The sequence below is a fragment of the Clupea harengus genome, chromosome 16, assembly GCF_900700415.2.
Source record: "Clupea harengus chromosome 16, Ch_v2.0.2, whole genome shotgun sequence".
Taxonomy (NCBI): domain Eukaryota; kingdom Metazoa; phylum Chordata; class Actinopteri; order Clupeiformes; family Clupeidae; genus Clupea; species Clupea harengus.
In genome coordinates, this window is record NC_045167.1 from 19,495,086 (window position 1) to 19,514,594 (window position 19,509).

The 19,509-nt window shown below is 44.9% G+C and overlaps 1 protein-coding gene across 2 annotated transcripts in view; it reads right to left on the minus strand.

The window, feature by feature from the left end:
- Positions 1–674: 674 nt before the first annotated feature.
- Positions 675–19,509, minus strand: part of LOC105912400 (LARGE xylosyl- and glucuronyltransferase 1-like) — a 48,396-nt gene continuing 29,561 nt past the window's right edge. The window contains exons 5-17 of one of the 2 annotated variants that reach the window (XM_031582522.2): positions 18,336–18,459; positions 18,016–18,187; positions 12,235–12,339; positions 11,924–12,036; positions 10,818–10,943; positions 10,081–10,236; positions 8,417–8,580; positions 4,235–4,513; positions 3,788–3,934; positions 3,306–3,368; positions 2,281–2,476; positions 1,319–1,906; positions 675–1,208 (exon numbers count right to left, since the gene is read on the minus strand). In XM_031582522.2, coding sequence (XP_031438382.1) covers positions 1,709–1,906; positions 2,281–2,476; positions 3,306–3,368; positions 3,788–3,934; positions 4,235–4,513; positions 8,417–8,580; positions 10,081–10,236; positions 10,818–10,943; positions 11,924–12,036; positions 12,235–12,339; positions 18,016–18,187; positions 18,336–18,459 — 1,843 coding nt within the window. In that variant the 3' untranslated portion in view covers positions 675–1,208; positions 1,319–1,708. The remainder of the gene's footprint in view (positions 1,209–1,318; positions 1,907–2,280; positions 2,477–3,305; positions 3,369–3,787; positions 3,935–4,234; positions 4,514–8,416; positions 8,581–10,080; positions 10,237–10,817; positions 10,944–11,923; positions 12,037–12,234; positions 12,340–18,015; positions 18,188–18,335; positions 18,460–19,509) is intronic. The other variant, XM_031582524.2, reaches the window with a different exon arrangement.

Genomic DNA, 19,509 nt, shown 5'->3' on the forward strand with positions numbered 1-19,509 from the left:
TTTAATCAACATCAACTGATCTGTTGGTGGTGTTACCTCACTGGCTTTACACCAAAACTCATTACTACTGCTTTAAAGGTTTTGAGTAATAGTCAAGGAAGCTCTCACACTCAAGGCTTGGGCAAACGTTTCACTGAGCACAAGAGGCAAGCTATACATCAGGCTTCATTAGAAGTTCTTTTTATGTGTGTAGCGGTGATGACTTATGGCAATGCATTAAGGAAACCACTGACCTGAATAAGGAGCTGTTTAACATAACCATTTGCTGTCGCAGCTTTACGTTCAGATTATATCATTACAATCCGCAGAGCGGGGCGACAACCTGGAATCTGACATGTATGTGCTAAATGGTTATTTACTGAGAAAGATGGCGCACGGCTTGCTCATAGCAATAGCCCTCGAGACGCAACATTTCGAAACGATTACGATCCTGGAGTGCAGCTGTCAGTGCGTGCGTGTGTGAGTGCGTCATCGACTGCGTGTGCTGTCATGAGGTTGACATGCTGTCTTCTGTGTTCACACTGCATTCCTTCAGCATATTCCTCTGTGTTCGTCCTGTAATAATTATTTTAATTTCTACAGTCGGTGAATAAGACCATGCAGTCGCATCTTTGCTAATCACAAAAGATCGACTACCCTGTCCTAGTGGTGCACTGAACAGACACGTGACCAACTGACATTACATTTTTATTATCAAAATAGACATGTAACTTTCAACTTTTTTTACTGACTCAAATTTCTGAAGACCACAGAAGCTGCTTGCAGCCTCATGGCAAATTCATTATTATCTTCTTTTTTTTTTCTTCACAGTACTTAACAGCATTATACAATGGATGGTATTTTTTAAATTATTTCCCTTTGAAAAAAAAGAAAGAATTTGTAAGACTAAAACAATCCCTTTGTCTTTTCTTCGGTATTGACACAAACACTGTCCATTTGTGAAAATATAAGCCATTTGGCACATTTGTATAACACACATGAATAGTGTCAGCCAATGAGTGGCCGAGGGGCAGACATTATCACCGGTCCAGTTTACTTGTGATTGGTCAAGATCCAGTGGGGTGCTTGTCCTTCTCTCCTCATTTCGCTGACTTGTCAAAATGTCATTTTGAAAGCATGAGGTATGGAAAGAGAAATACGTGTTTCAGTGCTCCAGTTGTGTAAAAAGAGGAATAGTTTTTCCATGTTGATACTGCAGCAAATTGTCCCTGTGAACAATTAAAAACAACACGTAAGTCATCTGACACTGGTATTCCATCGGCATTGAACTGGTATTGAATTAAATTGGCTAACAAGAACATGCCTTTTGCACGATTACCTGACAACCCAAACTTGAATTTAGTTCAGGAGGAGAACAGTTCTGTTCAGAGTTCTGTTTTTTTTGTTCATTTTAAGGGGCTGAAATGCATAATGGGTGAGGATTGGGCCGGCCATTCCTTGCGATGTCTGTTATGTTTAGAAAGAAAACAAAAAAAGGAGTCAAAAGGTCATTTCCGAAACTGCAGCCGTACAGTGTCCGTGTTCGCAATAGCCTTGAGGGAAAACCCACTGGTTGGAAAAAAAGTCTTCTTTTCACTTTCGGAATTGTCTGCAGTCTGCAACATGGCAACCCTGACAAAGGTCTGTTATGGGATGCTCAGGGGGCAAGTATTTAGTTTGAGTGTACTGGAGGGTGTGTGCTTTGTGGCTGTTGGACGGATAGGTTCGGCTAGCTGTTGTTTTCCGCCGTCATGTACTTGAGCGCGGCGAAACCGTAGCGACGGGACATGTTCTGCTGGAACTCTTCCTTGAGCGTCTTGAGGCAGACGCGGTACTGTTCGTTGGAGCGGAACTTGGTGATGTCGAAACTTGGGGCGTGAGGCATGTGGATCATGTAGGCGTTGGGCAGAACCACAAACTCATACTCCTGTAAAGAAAGAAAGGAAGAAAGAAAGAAAGAAAGAAGGAAAGAAAGACAGAGAAGCTTTCAGTATGATTATGTTCTGATAAGTCTTAAACGCACAAATATTAAGTAATGGAGCTAAACTTTCATCTTTCCTTTTCATTAAAATCTCCTCCTAGCATTTCTCAATCAAGTCTGATAATAGGGAAAATAAGAGTGTATTCCCCTGTGCAATCATAAGCCTATTTGTGATTTTATCTTGAAATCAAAGACTTTTTGGGCTTGCACTCCAGGGACACACACTTAATGTTCCAGGTGCTTGTTCCCCTTTGAAGATAAATTGCATCTTCCTAAGGAGAAGAAAGGAAAAGACACAGTGAATCAGCCGAGGGCTGTACCTGGGCATCTAGCTCCATGATGTGGGCCACCTTGTTCCAGCCGAAGCCCACGAATCTCCGGTCGTACTCTGGGGAGTCCCGCCTCACCATGACGTACGGCTCAAAGTCCGCCTCCCACTGCACGTGATAGGGCGTTGTGGCCGTCCGCCATTTGGCAAAGTTGGTGGGGGCGTGGCCTTTCATCCAAACGTGATACCTAGGTAACGGTACAGATTGCTGTAAACACCCAACTGGGAAGTGAAAATCAAAAATGAAATCCTACATAGAGAGCCTGTCAATCAGTGCGTTTATACATCCATATAAGAAAGTGGCTTATTGACCAGCTTTTGTAAAAAAAACAGCATTCCTACATTTTATGTAAACCCAAATGCTGCTTTCCTTAACCCGGTTAATGGGATGTGCAGAAGTTCAGAGCTAGATTTGTCCCATTTAACAGGCAGTGTGAACGTGCAAATGTGGGCACTTTTATGACAACGTAAACTGATACTGCACACTCTAATATGTTTCTAAGGAGTGTTTCTGCGGTGGTAAGGACAGAGCAGGGATACCCATCAGAGTTGTGTCTAAACTACAGTGTTGTCAGTGGCAACTGTTAATTACGCAACATCTTCTAAGCAGAATACTGCTTACAGGCAATTCCCATGTAAACCGCTTACTCTGTGCATGTAAATGAAAACCCTGCTTTGCCCTATTAACCTGCTTTTGTTCAGTGCTCTGCTTTCTGCTGGACTGAACACAACAACACAATTCAATCTGGAACAGTTCTGATGGGGATCCACTGCATCTGATCTGGGACCAGTTCCAGACCAGGTCTGGACTATTAGTTTTTTAGAGAAAGCACCAAGGGCACTTTGCTATACTACACATCTTCATTTATGAGCTCCTCCACACTTCTCCCTTGCTGACTGAATAAAAACCTCAAATGCCCTTGTTGGCTGAAGCACAGAATTTATTCTGGCTTTTTGACTGTTAAAGAAAATTTCTCTTTCTGTGAGAGGCGCCGTCTGATACAAGAGCTTGAGTACTTGATCTCGCTGTCATGGAAGTGATGCGGGGGCTTTCTCTGAGTTGTTAGGCCTAGATCGTTTCTTTGAGTGTATGTCAGAGAGCCAAAGAAAGTTAGAAAAAAAGTATCAGAGACAAAAGGGGAGAGTGAGAGACAGAGAGAGGGGAGAAAGTGAGAGAAAACGAGAAGAAAATATGTTCAACGGGTTTGGTAGCCTGGAGTCATGCAGAGTAAACATAACACACAGAGAGAGATCGAGAGAGAGACAGAGACAGAGAGAGAGAGAGAGAGAGAGAGAGAAAGAAAGAGAGACAGAGAGAGAGAGAGAGAGAGGAGCGAGAGAGAGAGAGAGAGAGAGAGAGCGAGAGAGAGAGAGAGAGAGAGACAGACAGAAAGAGAGAGAGAGAGAGAGAGAGAGAGAGAGAGACAGAGAGAGAGAGAGAGAGAGAAAGAAAGAGAGAGAGAGAGAGAGAGAGAGAGAGAGAGAGGTCTGGCTTTTACCTGAAGGTGAAGAGAGTGCCCATGTCCAGCTGGGACAGAAGCTCAGCTTTGGATTTGGGGAAAGACAGACGGTATCGGAGCGTCTCGAATGCCGGCACCACCAGAGCCTTCTTGGTGCTGGCCATGTCCAACTGCACCACAGACTTCCTGAGGGGGGAACACGAGAGGGAGCACTGAACACTCTCATACAGAACCTTCTGGAAATTTTATTCGAGAGTCTTTTTTTCCAATGATCAAAAACACACAATGAATCAGTGAAATAAAAGGAAAAACCAGCCAGAGAAAAAGTTTTAAACCTTTTTTAAAACAAAAGATAATCCATCCAAAAATATCAAACGGAAAAGATGAGAGGAAAAGAGAAAGTTGAGAAGTGAGCTTCTAATTTAAAGGATATGAAAAGGCCTGTGAGCCATGCTCTGAATCCTGGATGGGGCCAGTGCTGCTCACCTGAGGGACTCATAGAGGCCGTACATGGGCAGGAAGTCGATGTCGGACAGGAACATGTATGGCGTGTTGACCTGCCTCATGGCCACGTTGCGCAGCAGGTTGACGGGGTAGAACTGCCCCTCCTTGTAGACGATGTGGTAGCCCACGTTGCCTCTGCTCATCAGCACCTCCGAGCCCTGGGCGTAGCGCAGGAACTGCTGGGCCTCGGCGTCAGACAGGTAGAGGGCCAGACTGATGGGGCCCTCCCAGTGCTTACAGATGGCCTCCAGCATCTGCAGCCTATAGCATTCACACACACACACACACACACACACACACACACACACACACACACACACACACACACACACACACACACACACACACACACACACAGAGAGAGAGAGAGAGAGAAAGTGAGAGAGAGAATAAATGCCATCAACAACCATTAACAAGACAGGTTAAAGACGAACACAGCTCTAAACAACCACTAAACACACATAACCCACTGCAGACCGGAGCGAGCATTAACCACTCAGGAACAATATCCGTACCTCAGCAAAGCCATTAACCTTCTCCAAACCAGCACAGCAGGCATCCTGCCCTCTAACCCACACCAGGCCATGCCAAAATAAATTAGGCTGCCAAAATAAATAGTGGATGATCCCTTTCACAGTCGGCAAATTGAATTACCTCTGTCTGGAATCATTTGGCAGACACCATGAAATGAAAGCAAGTAAATAAATCCATAAATTCCTTTGTGCCTAAGGAACGTTGCGTTTTTCATTGTTTACTTTTTTGGCATATATCATGTCAGCACTATTATGAATCTTATATCTAGCTACTTTTTTTTGGCAATGTTTTCAGTTTAAACCCCTTTTCCTGGTTCAATGAAGCCAATCATTCTTTTTGTAAAAAATTATTTACAATGCTGTTTGTGATTGGGAGGTTATAGTGTATTATTTTGTATACCGGTAAATAATACACTAAAAGATTTCAAACTCATTCCCTAAGTGTTCAAGCTAAAGTTCAGGGGAAAGTAAAAAAAAGAAACAAAACAATAAAACATCATAGCCTGCACTGTCACTACCACAAACTCTTAGTTCTAGTTAAGGACCGATATGCAGATCTGTGGCACACTGGTCGATACACTGCCAGATTAACCCCAGTTCCTGAGCCCATCGACAGCACTACACACTTAAGCAAATGAGCCAACAAATGTGGCGAGACTTCCATTAACATCCGATCGTGGACTATATTCAACTTTAACTTTAATTCACCTCAGCAAGTGCGCTTGTTATACTATATCAACTCAGTCAGAAGAACCAGGCAGTTAGGGATCACTCTTTGCATACAGATGGCCTAAAGTGGTTGAGGCTCGTGGGCCAGTGAAAACGTCCCTGAACTGTGCTGACCCTGGTAGGTGGACACAATGCGACTATCTATTTATCAATGACAGGCCTCTGGAGGGAAAAAAAGTCAATAAGCCTCTCTCCCCGTTCTCTCTCCACCAAACTTATCTCATCAATACGGCCCTGATGGCTCTGCCTCACCACTGGCCCGCGTTGAATAATCTTCTCATTCGACGGGGTTACTGCATTACATTTAGTCAGTGTGTCAGTTCATTTAACATTTTCTTTTTACCCTTGAATGTTAAAAAATGTGATAGTGAGACTCATTAAAATCTATGAATCAAGTGGAGTTTCCACAGTGTGTTTTAACAGTCATTAGGTCAATTGGAATGAATTTCATTAAGGATGATATAGTGTGGAGATGGAAGGGGGAAAAAAAGTCTTCATTTCCACCGGGCAAACACAATCAGATAATGGTTAATATTATTAGGAGTGCTATTACACTATTCTGAAAAAGATTTTTTTCATTTCATATAAACTTACAAAACATGCTTTACAGTACCATTAAAACTGGGCTGTTGAAAAAATCCTCTCAGAGAGGAACCCCTACTGACAACTACTGTATCCAATGCATTTGTTCGACAATGGAACCAGGAGCATCTGAGGCAAAAGGTTTTGAAGACGCACGATAACATTTGCACCCCCGCATCCCCACCCACCCTCATCTGAAACTACACAAATCAAACGTAACAAGAAGGGGAAGCCTATAAATAGCCGAATCCATTAAGAAATATGATTTACAACCACTCTGTATGATCAAGGAAATCCTTCACATCCGACTTCCCGACAAAGAGGAAAAAAAAAAACAAGAAAAGATTTAGCGAGCGGAGAAAAGATAGGCTCCAATCCCTCCGTTCCTCAACATGTTCAGCACCATTCAGCATGGTGTCCTCAGGGGCTAACGAGCATCACTACAGACGCTCCTCTGGCTCTAATCTTAATTATTGTAAGATAACATTTCCCCCTGCATAAATCCTTATTATGGCTCTCTCGTGTGATGGGGATTATTTGTGTTGTAGGAGTCTTTCTTAGCAGCAGAAACAGAAGTAAAAATGGTGAGGGGCATTCTGGCTTGAGTGGGCGACTGGAATGAGATTTCGACCTGGCTTTGGAGATGGGCGAAAAACAGGACAGAATTTGAAGGGCAAACGTGAGTCAGCCTGTCATACTGAAATTAAAACAAAAGAAAGAGGAAAGAAAGAGAAGTAATGGAGGAAGAGTGCTTCACTTCTATCACTCTTTCCCTCTGTCTATCCATCTAGCTCTCTATCTCTTTCCCTATCTATCTATATATCCATCTATCTATCTACCTATCTATCCATCCAACCCTATATATTATGTAATTTATATATAAATCCATGGAGAAACTGCTGTACAAGCGATCTGCTTTGGAGGCAGTATTTTAATTATTACTATCTCCTCAATATACTGTATAGTATATATAGTGTGTAGTGCCATTGGCAATTAGCTTCATAGGAGCATCAATATTCTACCGTTTGTGATTCATGAGGAGTTGGGTGTAGTATTTCAGATTGAGTTTGGCCTAAAGCTTAAACATCACTGCATCTCATTATTCTCAAACTCGCAATCTTGCTCGTGTATTCTCTGGGAAATTTGCTTACATCATTAATTAACGGAGATAAACAAAACCATTTATTTTGCTGTCAGTGTGCAACTAAATATTTAGTGTCTGGTTTTGTGCTGGTCTGTGTCGGGAGTCGGGAGCTGAAATCTCCAGATGTGAAAACTGAAGGGCCAGAAATGTCCTGCAGCCACCTGGGAGTGAATTAGAATGATCAGAATTGAAGTCTGATTCAAGCCACGCACAGCATTCTGGGTATGTAAACCTATGCAGTGCATCACCATGGGCCATCCACCATCCACCCAAGAGATAGCCTCGAGCAACACCCCCTTAGGCTCACACACACTCACATACACACACATCCATGCAGAAACACACAAACAACCACACACTCATGCGCACACACACACACACACACACACACACACACACAACCACACACTCAGACACACACATACAACCACACACACACACACACAAACACACACGCACACACACATACACACACACACACACACACACACACACACACACACACACACACACACACACACACACACACACACACAATGAACAACCATACACTCAGGCACACATATACAACCACAAACACGCACACACATACACATGTGTACACAGAAAAGACGACAAACAAAGTGTAAAGTGATACACAAGATTTTACTTCCATAATTCCCCCGCTCCGGTGCTTCACCTCTCGTGCATGTCTACCTCTTGGTCACATGTCACAGCTGCCTTCCCTATTTGCTTGGGAGATTGGAAATCTCATTTCAAGCCCCAGAAGCAGTTTCAGTGAATTGTGCACTGAGCGGTGCAGTGTGTCAGTGTGTGTATAAGTGCGAGGGTTTGTTTGTGTGAATCTGTGTGTGTGTTTCCGTGTGTGGTATATGCAGATGCATGAGCAGAAATCAGAATGTGCATTCCTTCGAATGAACATATACTGTATATATTCATGTGTGTGTGTTTGTGTGTGTGTGTGTGTGTGTGAGTGTGTGTGTTTTCCCTACCTGTCCATGGACAGCTGGGCTGAATCTGTGTGTGTGTTTCCGTGTGTGGTATATATAGATGCATGAACAGAAATCAGAATGTGCATTCCTTCCAGTGAACATATACTGTATATATTCATGTGTGTGTGTGTGTGTGTGTGTGTGTGTGTGTGTTTGTGTGTGTGTGTGTGTGTATTTTCCCTACCTGTCCATGGACAGCTGGGCCACCAGTGTGACGTCGGTGTTGTCGGCGCTGGGCTCGTACTCATAGTGCAGGAAGTAGAGGTGTGTGCGGTGCACGGTGAAACGCTCCCGCCGGAACTCGTAGCACGGGTCGTCCTCATCCAGCTCCAACAGAGTCTTCTGAAGCTGAAGGGAAACAAACACATCCATTTGCCATGCTGTCACATTTGCAGGTACTCTCGACAAAAAAACGGATAAAAGCCACTTTGAGCTGCATTCCTGGACAAAAATACTGTTGGAAATTATTAATTACAGTTTTTATCAGTTGCTTTGATACATTTCTCGAAACATCCTTAACATTTTCAAAAGAGTGAGTGTATTTCCCAAACCTACAAAAGCCCATCACTTGCTCAAAAATAAATACTTAGGTCAGTGTACATGTCAGTGCCATCAGAATGAAAAGTCTAGTCTGAAAAATGTACCAGAGCGACTGAGAAATAATGACAAACTAATTACGCGTAATTAGTCAAGGTCTAAACAGACAGAAATGAAATGTACATCTTAACAAAATGACAACAGTTCACTGACTACAATCACTTGACTAATGACTTATCATAAGCTTTGGCCATGAAGCTTTGTGAGGCTGGTGATGGTGAAGCAGCACTCTTCAAACATCAGCTGAGTGGTTACCATGGCCACACTGTGCTATATTGCATCAGAGCTTATTGATAGTGTTAGCATTTTCCCCCATCTGTTGTACTACTTAATCAGCACAAGTGATTCTAATGTTGTAGGTAATATGAATGATTTGGAGTTTAATTACATTTTACATTTTATGTTTGTTTTTGATTTACCAACCAGCCTCTTTGCTTGACCTGTCAAACTGACAGCATGCAATGACAAGAAATTAAGACAGCCGAGGAGTCAACACGCCGATCAATACCTCAATCATTAAGCCATCCCACCCAACCAGTTTGGCTGGACTGACCTTACTTATCTAACCATGCCGAGCACGGACTGTAATCAGTTCATGCAAAACTGCATCGACATACTGTAGGCGTGCCAATGGAACAGTTTATCTCCCAATCCCTGGAGGGGATATGGGTCTTTATTGTCACAGGAGGCATCAAGCTGTTCCCATGAGGAGGCTAATGTAGTTCAGCTTATGATCGGCTGTTTGGAACAGTTAACCCTCTAGTGTCTGGAGCAGAATCAGGCACGTTGAACTTGCCATGCTATGCTGTGGTTCCAAAGTCAAATGTACTGGTCAATATTCAGCATATTTGTTTAAGCTGTAATAGTAGGAAAGTGGTATATACTGTATATGCATATCATATTTGCATTTTTCCCTCAAGTGACAGTGAACCGTTAAAACACACTTTGTGAACTATTCTGGTGAGATAGTGAGATAGTAAAAGTGTGCTGTAAAAAGAAGTGATTGGTGTTGAGAGTGATGTTGAGAGTGATTGGTGTTGAGAGTGATGTTGAGAGTGATTGGTGTTGAGAGTGATGTTGAGAGTGATTGATGTTGAGAGTGATGTTGAGAGTGATTGGTGTTGAGAGTGATGTTGAGAGTGATGTTGAGAGTGATTGGTGTTGAGAGTGATGTTGAGAGTGATGTTGAGAGTGATGTTGAGAGTGATGCCGGGCCCGGGCCTGGACTCGGAGGTGTGCAGGTCCACCTACGTTAGCGCTGTTGTGGTCGGTCTCGCTGGGGCAGCCGAAGAGTTCCCGCCTCAGAAGGTTCCCGTCGTACTCCAGGAACGTCAGGTAGAGGTTCCGGAAGAACTCCACGTGCTTGTTCTTCACACGCAGCTTCTTAGGAGAGTTCCAGTGGATCACCTGCAAGGGATTTTTTTAAAAGGGAGAGGGAAAGATCAAAAAGAGAGAGAGAGAGAGATGGAGAAATTTGGTTTAATTTGTAACCATTTGTGTGGTATTTCCACAGGGAAGAGACAAACAGAGAGAGAGAGAGAGAGCGAGAGAGAGAGAGAGAGAGAGAGAGAGAGGGGAGTGAACAGCATGATTGTGGAAGACTAACGCAGAGGCAGAGAGGAGGAGGGAGGAGGAGCCGTTATTACAGTCTGTGGCAGCTGTATTCACAAACAGTAGGTGTTAGTCATCTTCGCCCCAACCCCCGCCTTTCTAACTCTTACCCAAACACACAGGCACACACACACACACACACACATGCGCGCGCACGTGCACACACACAAACACACGCACTCACACTTACACACACACATACACACACACACTCGTGCACACACACAAACACACTCTCACACACACACACACACACACACACACACACACACACACACACAGACAGACACACACACACACACACACACGCACCTTTCTATGTCAGTCTAACCCAGATGCCTCCCGCTCTCATCTTTTTTCCTGCATCTCTCACTCACCTTGAGGTCTGCCACGTCTTTGTAGCACTTCTCGGAGCGAGTGTGATCCGACAGCTGAACATTCCAGAAGCAGGGCAGTTGGTGCACCAGGAAGGGGTTCTGTTTGATCACCGCGTTGAAGATGTCCTGCAACCCGAAATCGGCAGGGCTTGCATCACAATTACATCAGATATATCACACCTGAAGGCTCACCTGCCAAATACAGTCGTGCCAGCCGCCTACCCGTCTAGCTCAGGGCTGATAAACGCCCCAGCGCTGTTTTGGTGGCGGATAATGCAGGTTTTTAAATAGCGCCACTCGAACGCCTAATTCACATAATGAGTGGAACGATATGAAGAAAACTTGACAAGTAGATCCTGAGCCTATAAGTCTTCTGAAAGAAGGGGATTTTGTAAGTGAGAAGGTGTGTGTGTGTGTATGCGTATCTGCACCTCAAGAGTGTGCATTTGTGTGTGTGTGTGTGTATGCATGCCTGTGTACGTGTTGGAGTATAATTTTTCTCTGTGTGTGTGTGTGTGTGTGTGTGTGTGTGTGTGTGTGTGTGTGTGTGTGTGTGTGTGTGTGTTTGATGGTTGGATTGTAATCCTAACAGTCTTTAGAGAAACACACTCAGCAGGAGGGCTGAGATAAAGGGCTCTGAAGGGGCTTTCACTTAATACGGCATATATCACAGCATTTTCTAAAATGAAAGGAACAAAGTATTAATCTCATGTTATTGCTGCAATCCATTTATATTCTTGTGCATATATCAACGAACAGTATAAGCTAACATAAACCACAGGACTCACACAGTTCTGATCACCTTGAAGCTCTTGACTGAATATGTCCTATTTAAGCATGTGTGTGTGCTCTGTTAAGAATGCTCCAAATACTCATTAGATATCAGCTGCCGAAAGCATGTGTTGCCATTTGTGTATGTAAGTGTGTGAGTGTGTGTGTGTGTGTGTGTGTGTGTGTGTGTGTGTGTGTGTGTGTGTGTGTGTGTGTGTGTGCATGTGTGAGTGTATGTGTGTGTGTGTGTGAGTGTGTGTGTGTGTGTGTGTGTGTGTGTGTGTGTGTGTGTGTGTGTGTGTGTGTGTGTGTGCATGTGTGTGTGTGTATTCTACCTGGTCTGCTAGTGAGGTCGACAGCATACTCATTAGTTCCCTCTCTGCGGTCAGCCTCCACATCTGTTCCCATCGGAGCTTCCTCAAGCGGTCCAGAAGGAGCAGTATCACACCTGGACACAAACACACACACACACACACACACACACACACACACACACACACACACACACACACACACAGATGGAGAGGGAGAGGGAAATTGAGAGTGAGAGAGAAAGAGATTCACAATGTCCCAAAAGACACACATATTATCCATGGTCCTATCCACAGTATCAGAGAGGAGGCAGTGATGACTGCTGCTGACTGACCTGTGTTGAAGCCTCTACCCAGGGCTGGCCACGGCCGATGGTTCTTCCAAAGGTTCCCCAGGTACCAGTCACTCTGGTTCTCCACCAGACCCAGAACTTGCTGCCCTGCAGGGGAGAACAACGCACACAAATGTTTACACATACACGCATCCCCACACTCAGCATTTGACAACGATCATTTAATCATTTACCCATACACACACACACACACACACACACACACACACACACACACACACACACACACCCAAAAGCACACACACACACACACACACACACAAACACACACACACACACCCAAAGACACACACACACACACACACACACACACACACACACACACACACACACACACAGAGACACTCATTAACATACAGAGGAACTGACCATATGGTATTGTGTACAGTATGCCAGATGGAGGATGGGTGGGTATTATCATTGTGTGTAGGAGAAAGATAAAGAATGAGGTTTTACATTAGGTGTATATGGAGTGAAAGAGGTGGGAGTGTATGTGCACATAATGTTGTGTGTGTGGGTGTGGGTGTGTGAGAGAGAGAGAGAGAGAGAGAGAGAGAGAGAGGTTGAATGGGTAGGAGCAGTAAGGTGCAGTTTTAAGGAAGAGGAAGGAGAGGAACTGACCATATGGTATTGTGTACAGTATGCCAGATGGAGGATGGGTGGGTATTATCATTGTGTGTAGGAGAAAGATAAAGAATGAGGTTTTACATTAGGTGTATATGGAGTGAAAGAGGTGGGAGTGTATGTGCACATAATGTTGTGTGTGTGGGTGTGGGTGTGTGAGAGAGAGAGAGAGAGAGAGAGAGAGAGAGAGAGGTTGAATGGGTAGGAGCAGTAAGGTGCAGTTTTAATGAAAGAAATGAGGAAGATTAATGAGGGTATCAGAACAGCCACCCCACATAACAACACTCCTCTGTGCCACACTCCTCTGTGTGCCACTCTAGAGAGGTACACCTGTGTGTGTGTGTGTGTGTGTGTGTGTTCACGGAAAGCTAGCGAAAGACAAAGACTAAGAGAAAGAAAGAGAATAAACCTATAAATGCAGGTAGATTAAGAGACGGACGAAGAGGGTATATTCGAATGCAGCTTGGCTTGAAGAGTTGTTCCCTCTTGATTTGCGCCGCACCGACTAAAACTCTCACCTCTGACCCCTTGATCAAACAGAGGCCATCCATAAACTCACATTTTATTTGTCCAGGTTCTTCTGAGTTGCTACTCCAAAGGGCGTGAAAGAAGCAGGTAAACAGACCTGAGCCCGCACTAAGAATGAACCGATGAATTATTGATCAAAAGGCAGATCAATCGTACTCTCTTTCTTTGGGTTTTTTAGATGCTGACGTGGTAAGCCTGTGAAATTGACAGATGCTAAAAGTCAAGGACCACTTTTATCCTGCAGCAGGAGTTGTGTTACCAACGCTTAGGAGAAGGGTATGAAGTGAGAACCTGGAGAAGCGATAACCACATTGAGCTGATTTCTCATATTTTCTGTTCGACCTGCAGTCTGCAATCTGAAAGCATTGTGTTAAACTATGGATTATTCAACAGTGTCTTTTAGCAACTGAAATAAACCCCTCACGAACCAATAAATGTGTTTAAATATGGATTATTTAACAGTGTCCTTTAGCAACCGAAAGAAACCCGTTCATGAACCAATAAACGTTGGGCGTAATGTTATTTGAGTAGGCGAGAAGAGACGGCTACATGCTTTTACTGGGCAAAAAGGCAGCGGTAGATTTCTTCTCATTAACTTCATCTCTCTGAGCCTGAGGAGATGAGCGAGGGTGAGTGAGCTATTGGGGAAAAAAAATTCTGCCTGTCAGAAGCCATTACGTTTCCTCAGAACGGAGGAAAAAGCCTTCAGATGAGGGGATGGAGCTGGGATATGACACACGGAAATGAGTCCTGGACATCTTTTCAAAAACACCTTCAGTATATTCCGCCAGTGAATAGGCTCAAATGTGGCAGCAATTCTGTGCAAACAGCCTCTCTTACTCTCTCTCTCTCTCTCTCTCTCTCTCTCTCTCTCTCTCTCTCTCTCTCTCTATCTTTCTGTCCTCCCCACCCCGCTCTCTAAAATCCATTGGGGAGTCGGGGCACACGTGTCCACAGAGGACTGACTGTAACTTTTCTTCTCCCCTGACATGCCTAATTAACTTTCTCTGTTCACTCCTCTGCGTATTGATCTCCAAATCAGAGGCCCATTCACCAGAGGTCCCTGCCCCAGACAACAGTCAATAGAGGCCATTTGAAGATTTATGAAGGCTCGGGGACCCGCTAGAACGGCCCTTGCACACCGACGGCCCTCATTTTGAGACACACACACACACACACACACCCACACCCACACACCCACACACACACACACACACACACACACACACACACACACACACCCATACACACACACACACACACACACACACACACACACACACACACACACACACACACACACACCCAAAGCCACTTTTTCAGCAGTCTGCTGACTGGGAGGAAGTGGCGGAAGGGATGGATGAAGGGGGAGACTTATCACATCTCAATGCAATTAAGCCAGGGAAGAGAGGAGCATGAGGAGATCTCTATCGGACCGGGGATTTTTCCGCAGGTCGGCCTGCACAGATGATACAGATACGGATGAACGATGATCACCAAGGTGACCTCTGCTTGCCAATCTAAAGGGGCCTGGCCTCTCCTCTGGTCTCCTTTGCCCAAGAATGTTTGCTTTACTTTCACAGCTGGTAGGACTCAGTGCTAACAACCTGATTAGCATCAAGAAGGTGTCATCAATGCGCTACTTCAACACGTTAAAACAAACGATAAAATAAAGATAGCTGGATCTGTGAGAGGAAGTTCCAGAATATTCCATCTGACAACAATGATGATAACACGGATCCATAAGCATTTGCAGCCATTGGCAGTCCGATTTCAATAATCTGTCTCGAGATTTACATCTTAACGTTGATGCAACATTCCTGTTAAGCCTATAGGCAGTCTGCTCTACCACTGCAATGAGAGATGGCCGTGTCACACTGAATGTTTATTAAACGTGCCCCGGCTATTTTGATCACTTTCAACTATGCAAAACGCAAGTGGAGTGGAATAATAGCTTTTGCAGAGTAGCCCTAGTGACACACTTCCATACATTAGCAGAGATTAATTATTCCTTCTTCATATGCATAACTTCTTTGGACCAAAAACCCCAAGGTCCCGAAATGATAGGAACATCTGTGATGCATTTACACACAGACTCTACCCATGGCTAGCCATGCTCCCTGTTCTCACATGTTGGAAATGGAAAGTCAGCGACTCACGGGGCGACGCACAGCTGGAAGATTGATGGTGGAGCCAGAGTCCAATCAAACGTTGAATAATTAAACCATAATCTGAAAAAAATCTCAATTCCAAGGTGATTCTGCATGAGCACAGATATCACCCCACTGCTTCTCTCTTTCACTCCCTCTTTTTTTCTGTTTCAATCTTTTTTTTCCACCGATAAACTCATTCTGCTGATCACTCTTCCTTCCTCTTCCTCTCCCTCCCTCTCTTTATCTTTGTCTCCTTCCATCCCTCTCTCCCTATTTTTCTTCCCCCCCCCCCCCCCTCTCTCTCTCTCTCCTCTTGCAGCCTATCAGTGAGCCTCTGATTAATGAAAGCTGGGGCAGCTTCCAGTCCTGTGACTCACAGCATGTGTGTGTGTCCGACGAGGGGCTAAAGCGAAGAGCCCCCACGCCACCCAAAACCTCTCTCCAGCAGATCCGGACACTTGTCACGAGTTGTTAATAAAACGATGTCCGAATTGAGAACAGGCTGGATGAAACTTCTCACGGTGATCATTTCCCTCACTGAGTGAGTGAGTGTGTTCCGCCCCAGCGCACTTTTTACATTATTGATTCGCTCAGCAGAAACTCGCCGTTCTACAGCACTTACAAATGTATGCCTTCTAAAAAAAAAAAAAACGCTTTCCTTTCTGCTTTCTCTTACTAACACGCACACTCTGAAAAGACATGCCTGCAGAACTGCTTCAAATATACAGCGTGTAACAGAGAATGCAGCAGGGCGTCCTGTCAAATATATAGCAGTGCAGTTCCATCACTGAGCACATTCAACCGCACTTTAAGTGGCAGACTGTGCTCTGCCTTTGGTGAGATTTGTTAGGGAGACATAAGGTCAGACCAAATAATTTATGGGTCCTAGTATAGGCTCCTGTTGCACCTCCATAAATATGCAGGAAGTGAGGGGCTTGGAGTGAAGGCCGTGAGGGCTGCTGGAGGCTACAGTAGAAATGTGCCTCACAGGACTGAACTCTTAATTAAGATTGATCCGGTCTCTGGTGGCCCGCGGTGCAGCAGGGGGGCTCGGACCCCTATAAATCTCCCCTCGATCCATATCCTCTAATCTTTTCCCTCTTTCCTTCGTCTCTCTCTCTCTCTCTCTCTCCCTTTCTCCCTCTCTCCTTCGTCTCTCTCACTCTCTCTCTCCTTCGTCTCTCTCACTCTCTACTTCGTCTCTCTCACTCTCACTCTCTCCCTCTCTCCTTCGTCTCTCTCACTCTCACTCTCTCTCTCTCTCCTTCGTCTCTCTCTCTCTCTTTCTCTTTCTCCTTCGTCTGTCTTACTCTCACTCTCTTTCTTTCTCACTCTCTTTCTTTTCACTTCAGGTGCCCCCTCACATGAGAGACTTGATGCCCACCCACGCCATGAGAGAGTGTTGTTCTACTTTCTGTACTGTATGACTCTACACCTTTCCATTTGAGAATGTGGATGTGCCTAGAATAGCCTCCATGCTTACTGTAAGCTCACATACACACACACACACACACTCACACACACATACAAACACACACACACACACACACACACACACAAACACACACAAAAACACACACACACACACACACAAACACACACACACACACACACACACACACACAAACACACAAACAGCCAGTGGCTGTACGCTGTTGCTCATGGCCCAAGGTTCGCATCGACTGAAGAGATGCCAAGCTGATCTATGGAGAGATGCTGCGGCCATGCCCCCTCTGAAGAGCGCTCACCGAATGGCAGCTTAACCCCATGAGCAGCTTGGCCCGATACCCACCGTGGCATTATCATGCCGTGATGTAATGCTGAATGCTGGCACAGGCCGAAACGGGCACACAGGGCCCCAAGCTGTCATTAAAGGCAAACGTGCAGGCTGGATGAAGAGCAACAGCACGGGGCGTTGTTCTCTAAAATGTCTCACTCCTGACAAGTCCTTACAGACATGATCAAAACAAGCACGGCAACCAGCACAATCTCTCCTCTCACAGTCTCCATATAATGGCTGTCAACTCGAAAATACACAGGAAAATACACTTTTATTCTAAAACTGGAGGGATGGGGAGGGAAACTAAGGGCTGACAGTTCTGAAAAGATGGGTCCACTAACTCTGAGCTTTCAATTTTGAGAGCTGGTGCTGGCGTGATTTACTTTTGCCAGAAGAGCTGGTTTAAATGCCCTAATGACTGCCTCAGAATGCATTAAGTGGGTTGGCGGATAGAGAGAAAGGGGAAGCCTGACATTGACGAGAAATACACGATATGGACAGAATCAAAATTAAATATTTGCTTTCTCGCAAACCACTTTTCATTGCTTCCTCCAGCCTGCTTGGAGAGACAGATGGGTACTGTCTTATCTAGGACAGTGCTTTTGGTGCCAATAGACTGAGGCTGTCAAATCATAGTCTGGTGTGGGACAACTTCAATTTAACAGGGTGAGGAAATACCTGTGAACTTGTGGAAGACGGCCCAAAGCTCGGCGATGTCGGTGGCGAAGGTGATGTCGGTGTCCAGCACGATGACCTTCTTGAGGTCAGAGGGCAGCGCTTTGGTCAGCACCAGCTTCATGAGCCCATAGATGCCAGAGTAGTGCTTGTTGGGGATCCAGGACACTTCAGACTGGGGAGAGTGAGAGAAGGTGAGAGAGAGAGAGAGGGAGAGGAAGAGAGAGAGAGAGAGAGAGAGAGAGAGAGAGAGGGAGCTGTTAATACAAGGCAGTAATGATTCACCAACTCGATTAACACCAACCTCAAAAAAGTGCACTCACCTTCAGCTCGTCTGCGTCGTAGAAGTCCACACGTACGGCCGGCACCATCCAGGTGTGGAAGAGGGAGGCCAGGATGCGCTGGGCGATGGAGTCCGTGATGAAGTGGAAGTGCAGTGGGTTGCGCCTGTCACATGGACAAACACACAGGACGGGACATCAGTATCTATCTTCCAGAGTATCTGCCCTGGTTCTTTCCAGCATGTACACAAACACACATATGCACATATTGTCATACGTTCTCACGCAGACACTCTCATATGGGTTGAGCCTGTCAGACAGATGCACAAGAGTCTCTGTGAGAACACAATTTATTTACACGCTCTCCTCGGCATATCTCTCCCTCGTACTCGTTCACGCTTTTTCACACAGAAGACGGAGAGTGAGATTTTCGGTCTTCGGGTGTGTGCCGCTCAAATTCTTTACTTTTCTTTTTTTTGTTTCTCTGTCTGTGTTTCACCAATCCTCATTCTTTTTTGGAAAAGGCCAGAAGGAGAAGAAGAACAATGCTATCAACAAACGCCCACTCACTGAAAGATCTCCACTACACGACCCATGAACTGCAAGGTTATACCGAACCAGTCTGAACAAGCTTCAGGTTACAGCCTTGCACATGCAACTATACTGTGAATGGTGGATGTAGCCTGAGGTTCCCCCCCCCCCCCCCCCCCCGGTTGATCTGTTTCTACCCATAACAAAAAAACAAGAAACAGGGCAATATGCATAGGTTTCGACTTTCAGGAGCAACTTTTACTGGTCAAAAAAGCACCTTTTGGCCTTGGCTCTGGTAGCTGCAACACAACTGTTGTTGTGAAGCTAAAACATGGATCAGCCTTGAGAGAGAAGGTTTCACAATTTCATATTTCAGTCCGGCACAGACCATTCTCGTTCTTTGCACCCTCGCAATTTCTATTTTCCCTTTCCCCAAGTTAATAATTCAATTCCACTTTCCTTGTTTGCTGAACAAAGACAGTGACTCAGACACAGAGAGATTTGTCAGCCTTGGCAAGGCGACAAGAACACAGCTGACTCTTGATGGAAATGAAATCAGTTTCGGTCAGAAAAGGGGTGCATATCTTAAGTTGCATATCTTAAATGTCTTTCTTTTTTTAAAGAAAAGTGATTTTTTTTTTCTCTCACTCTCTTTCTCTTTCTCTCTCATGGCAAACTCCAGTTA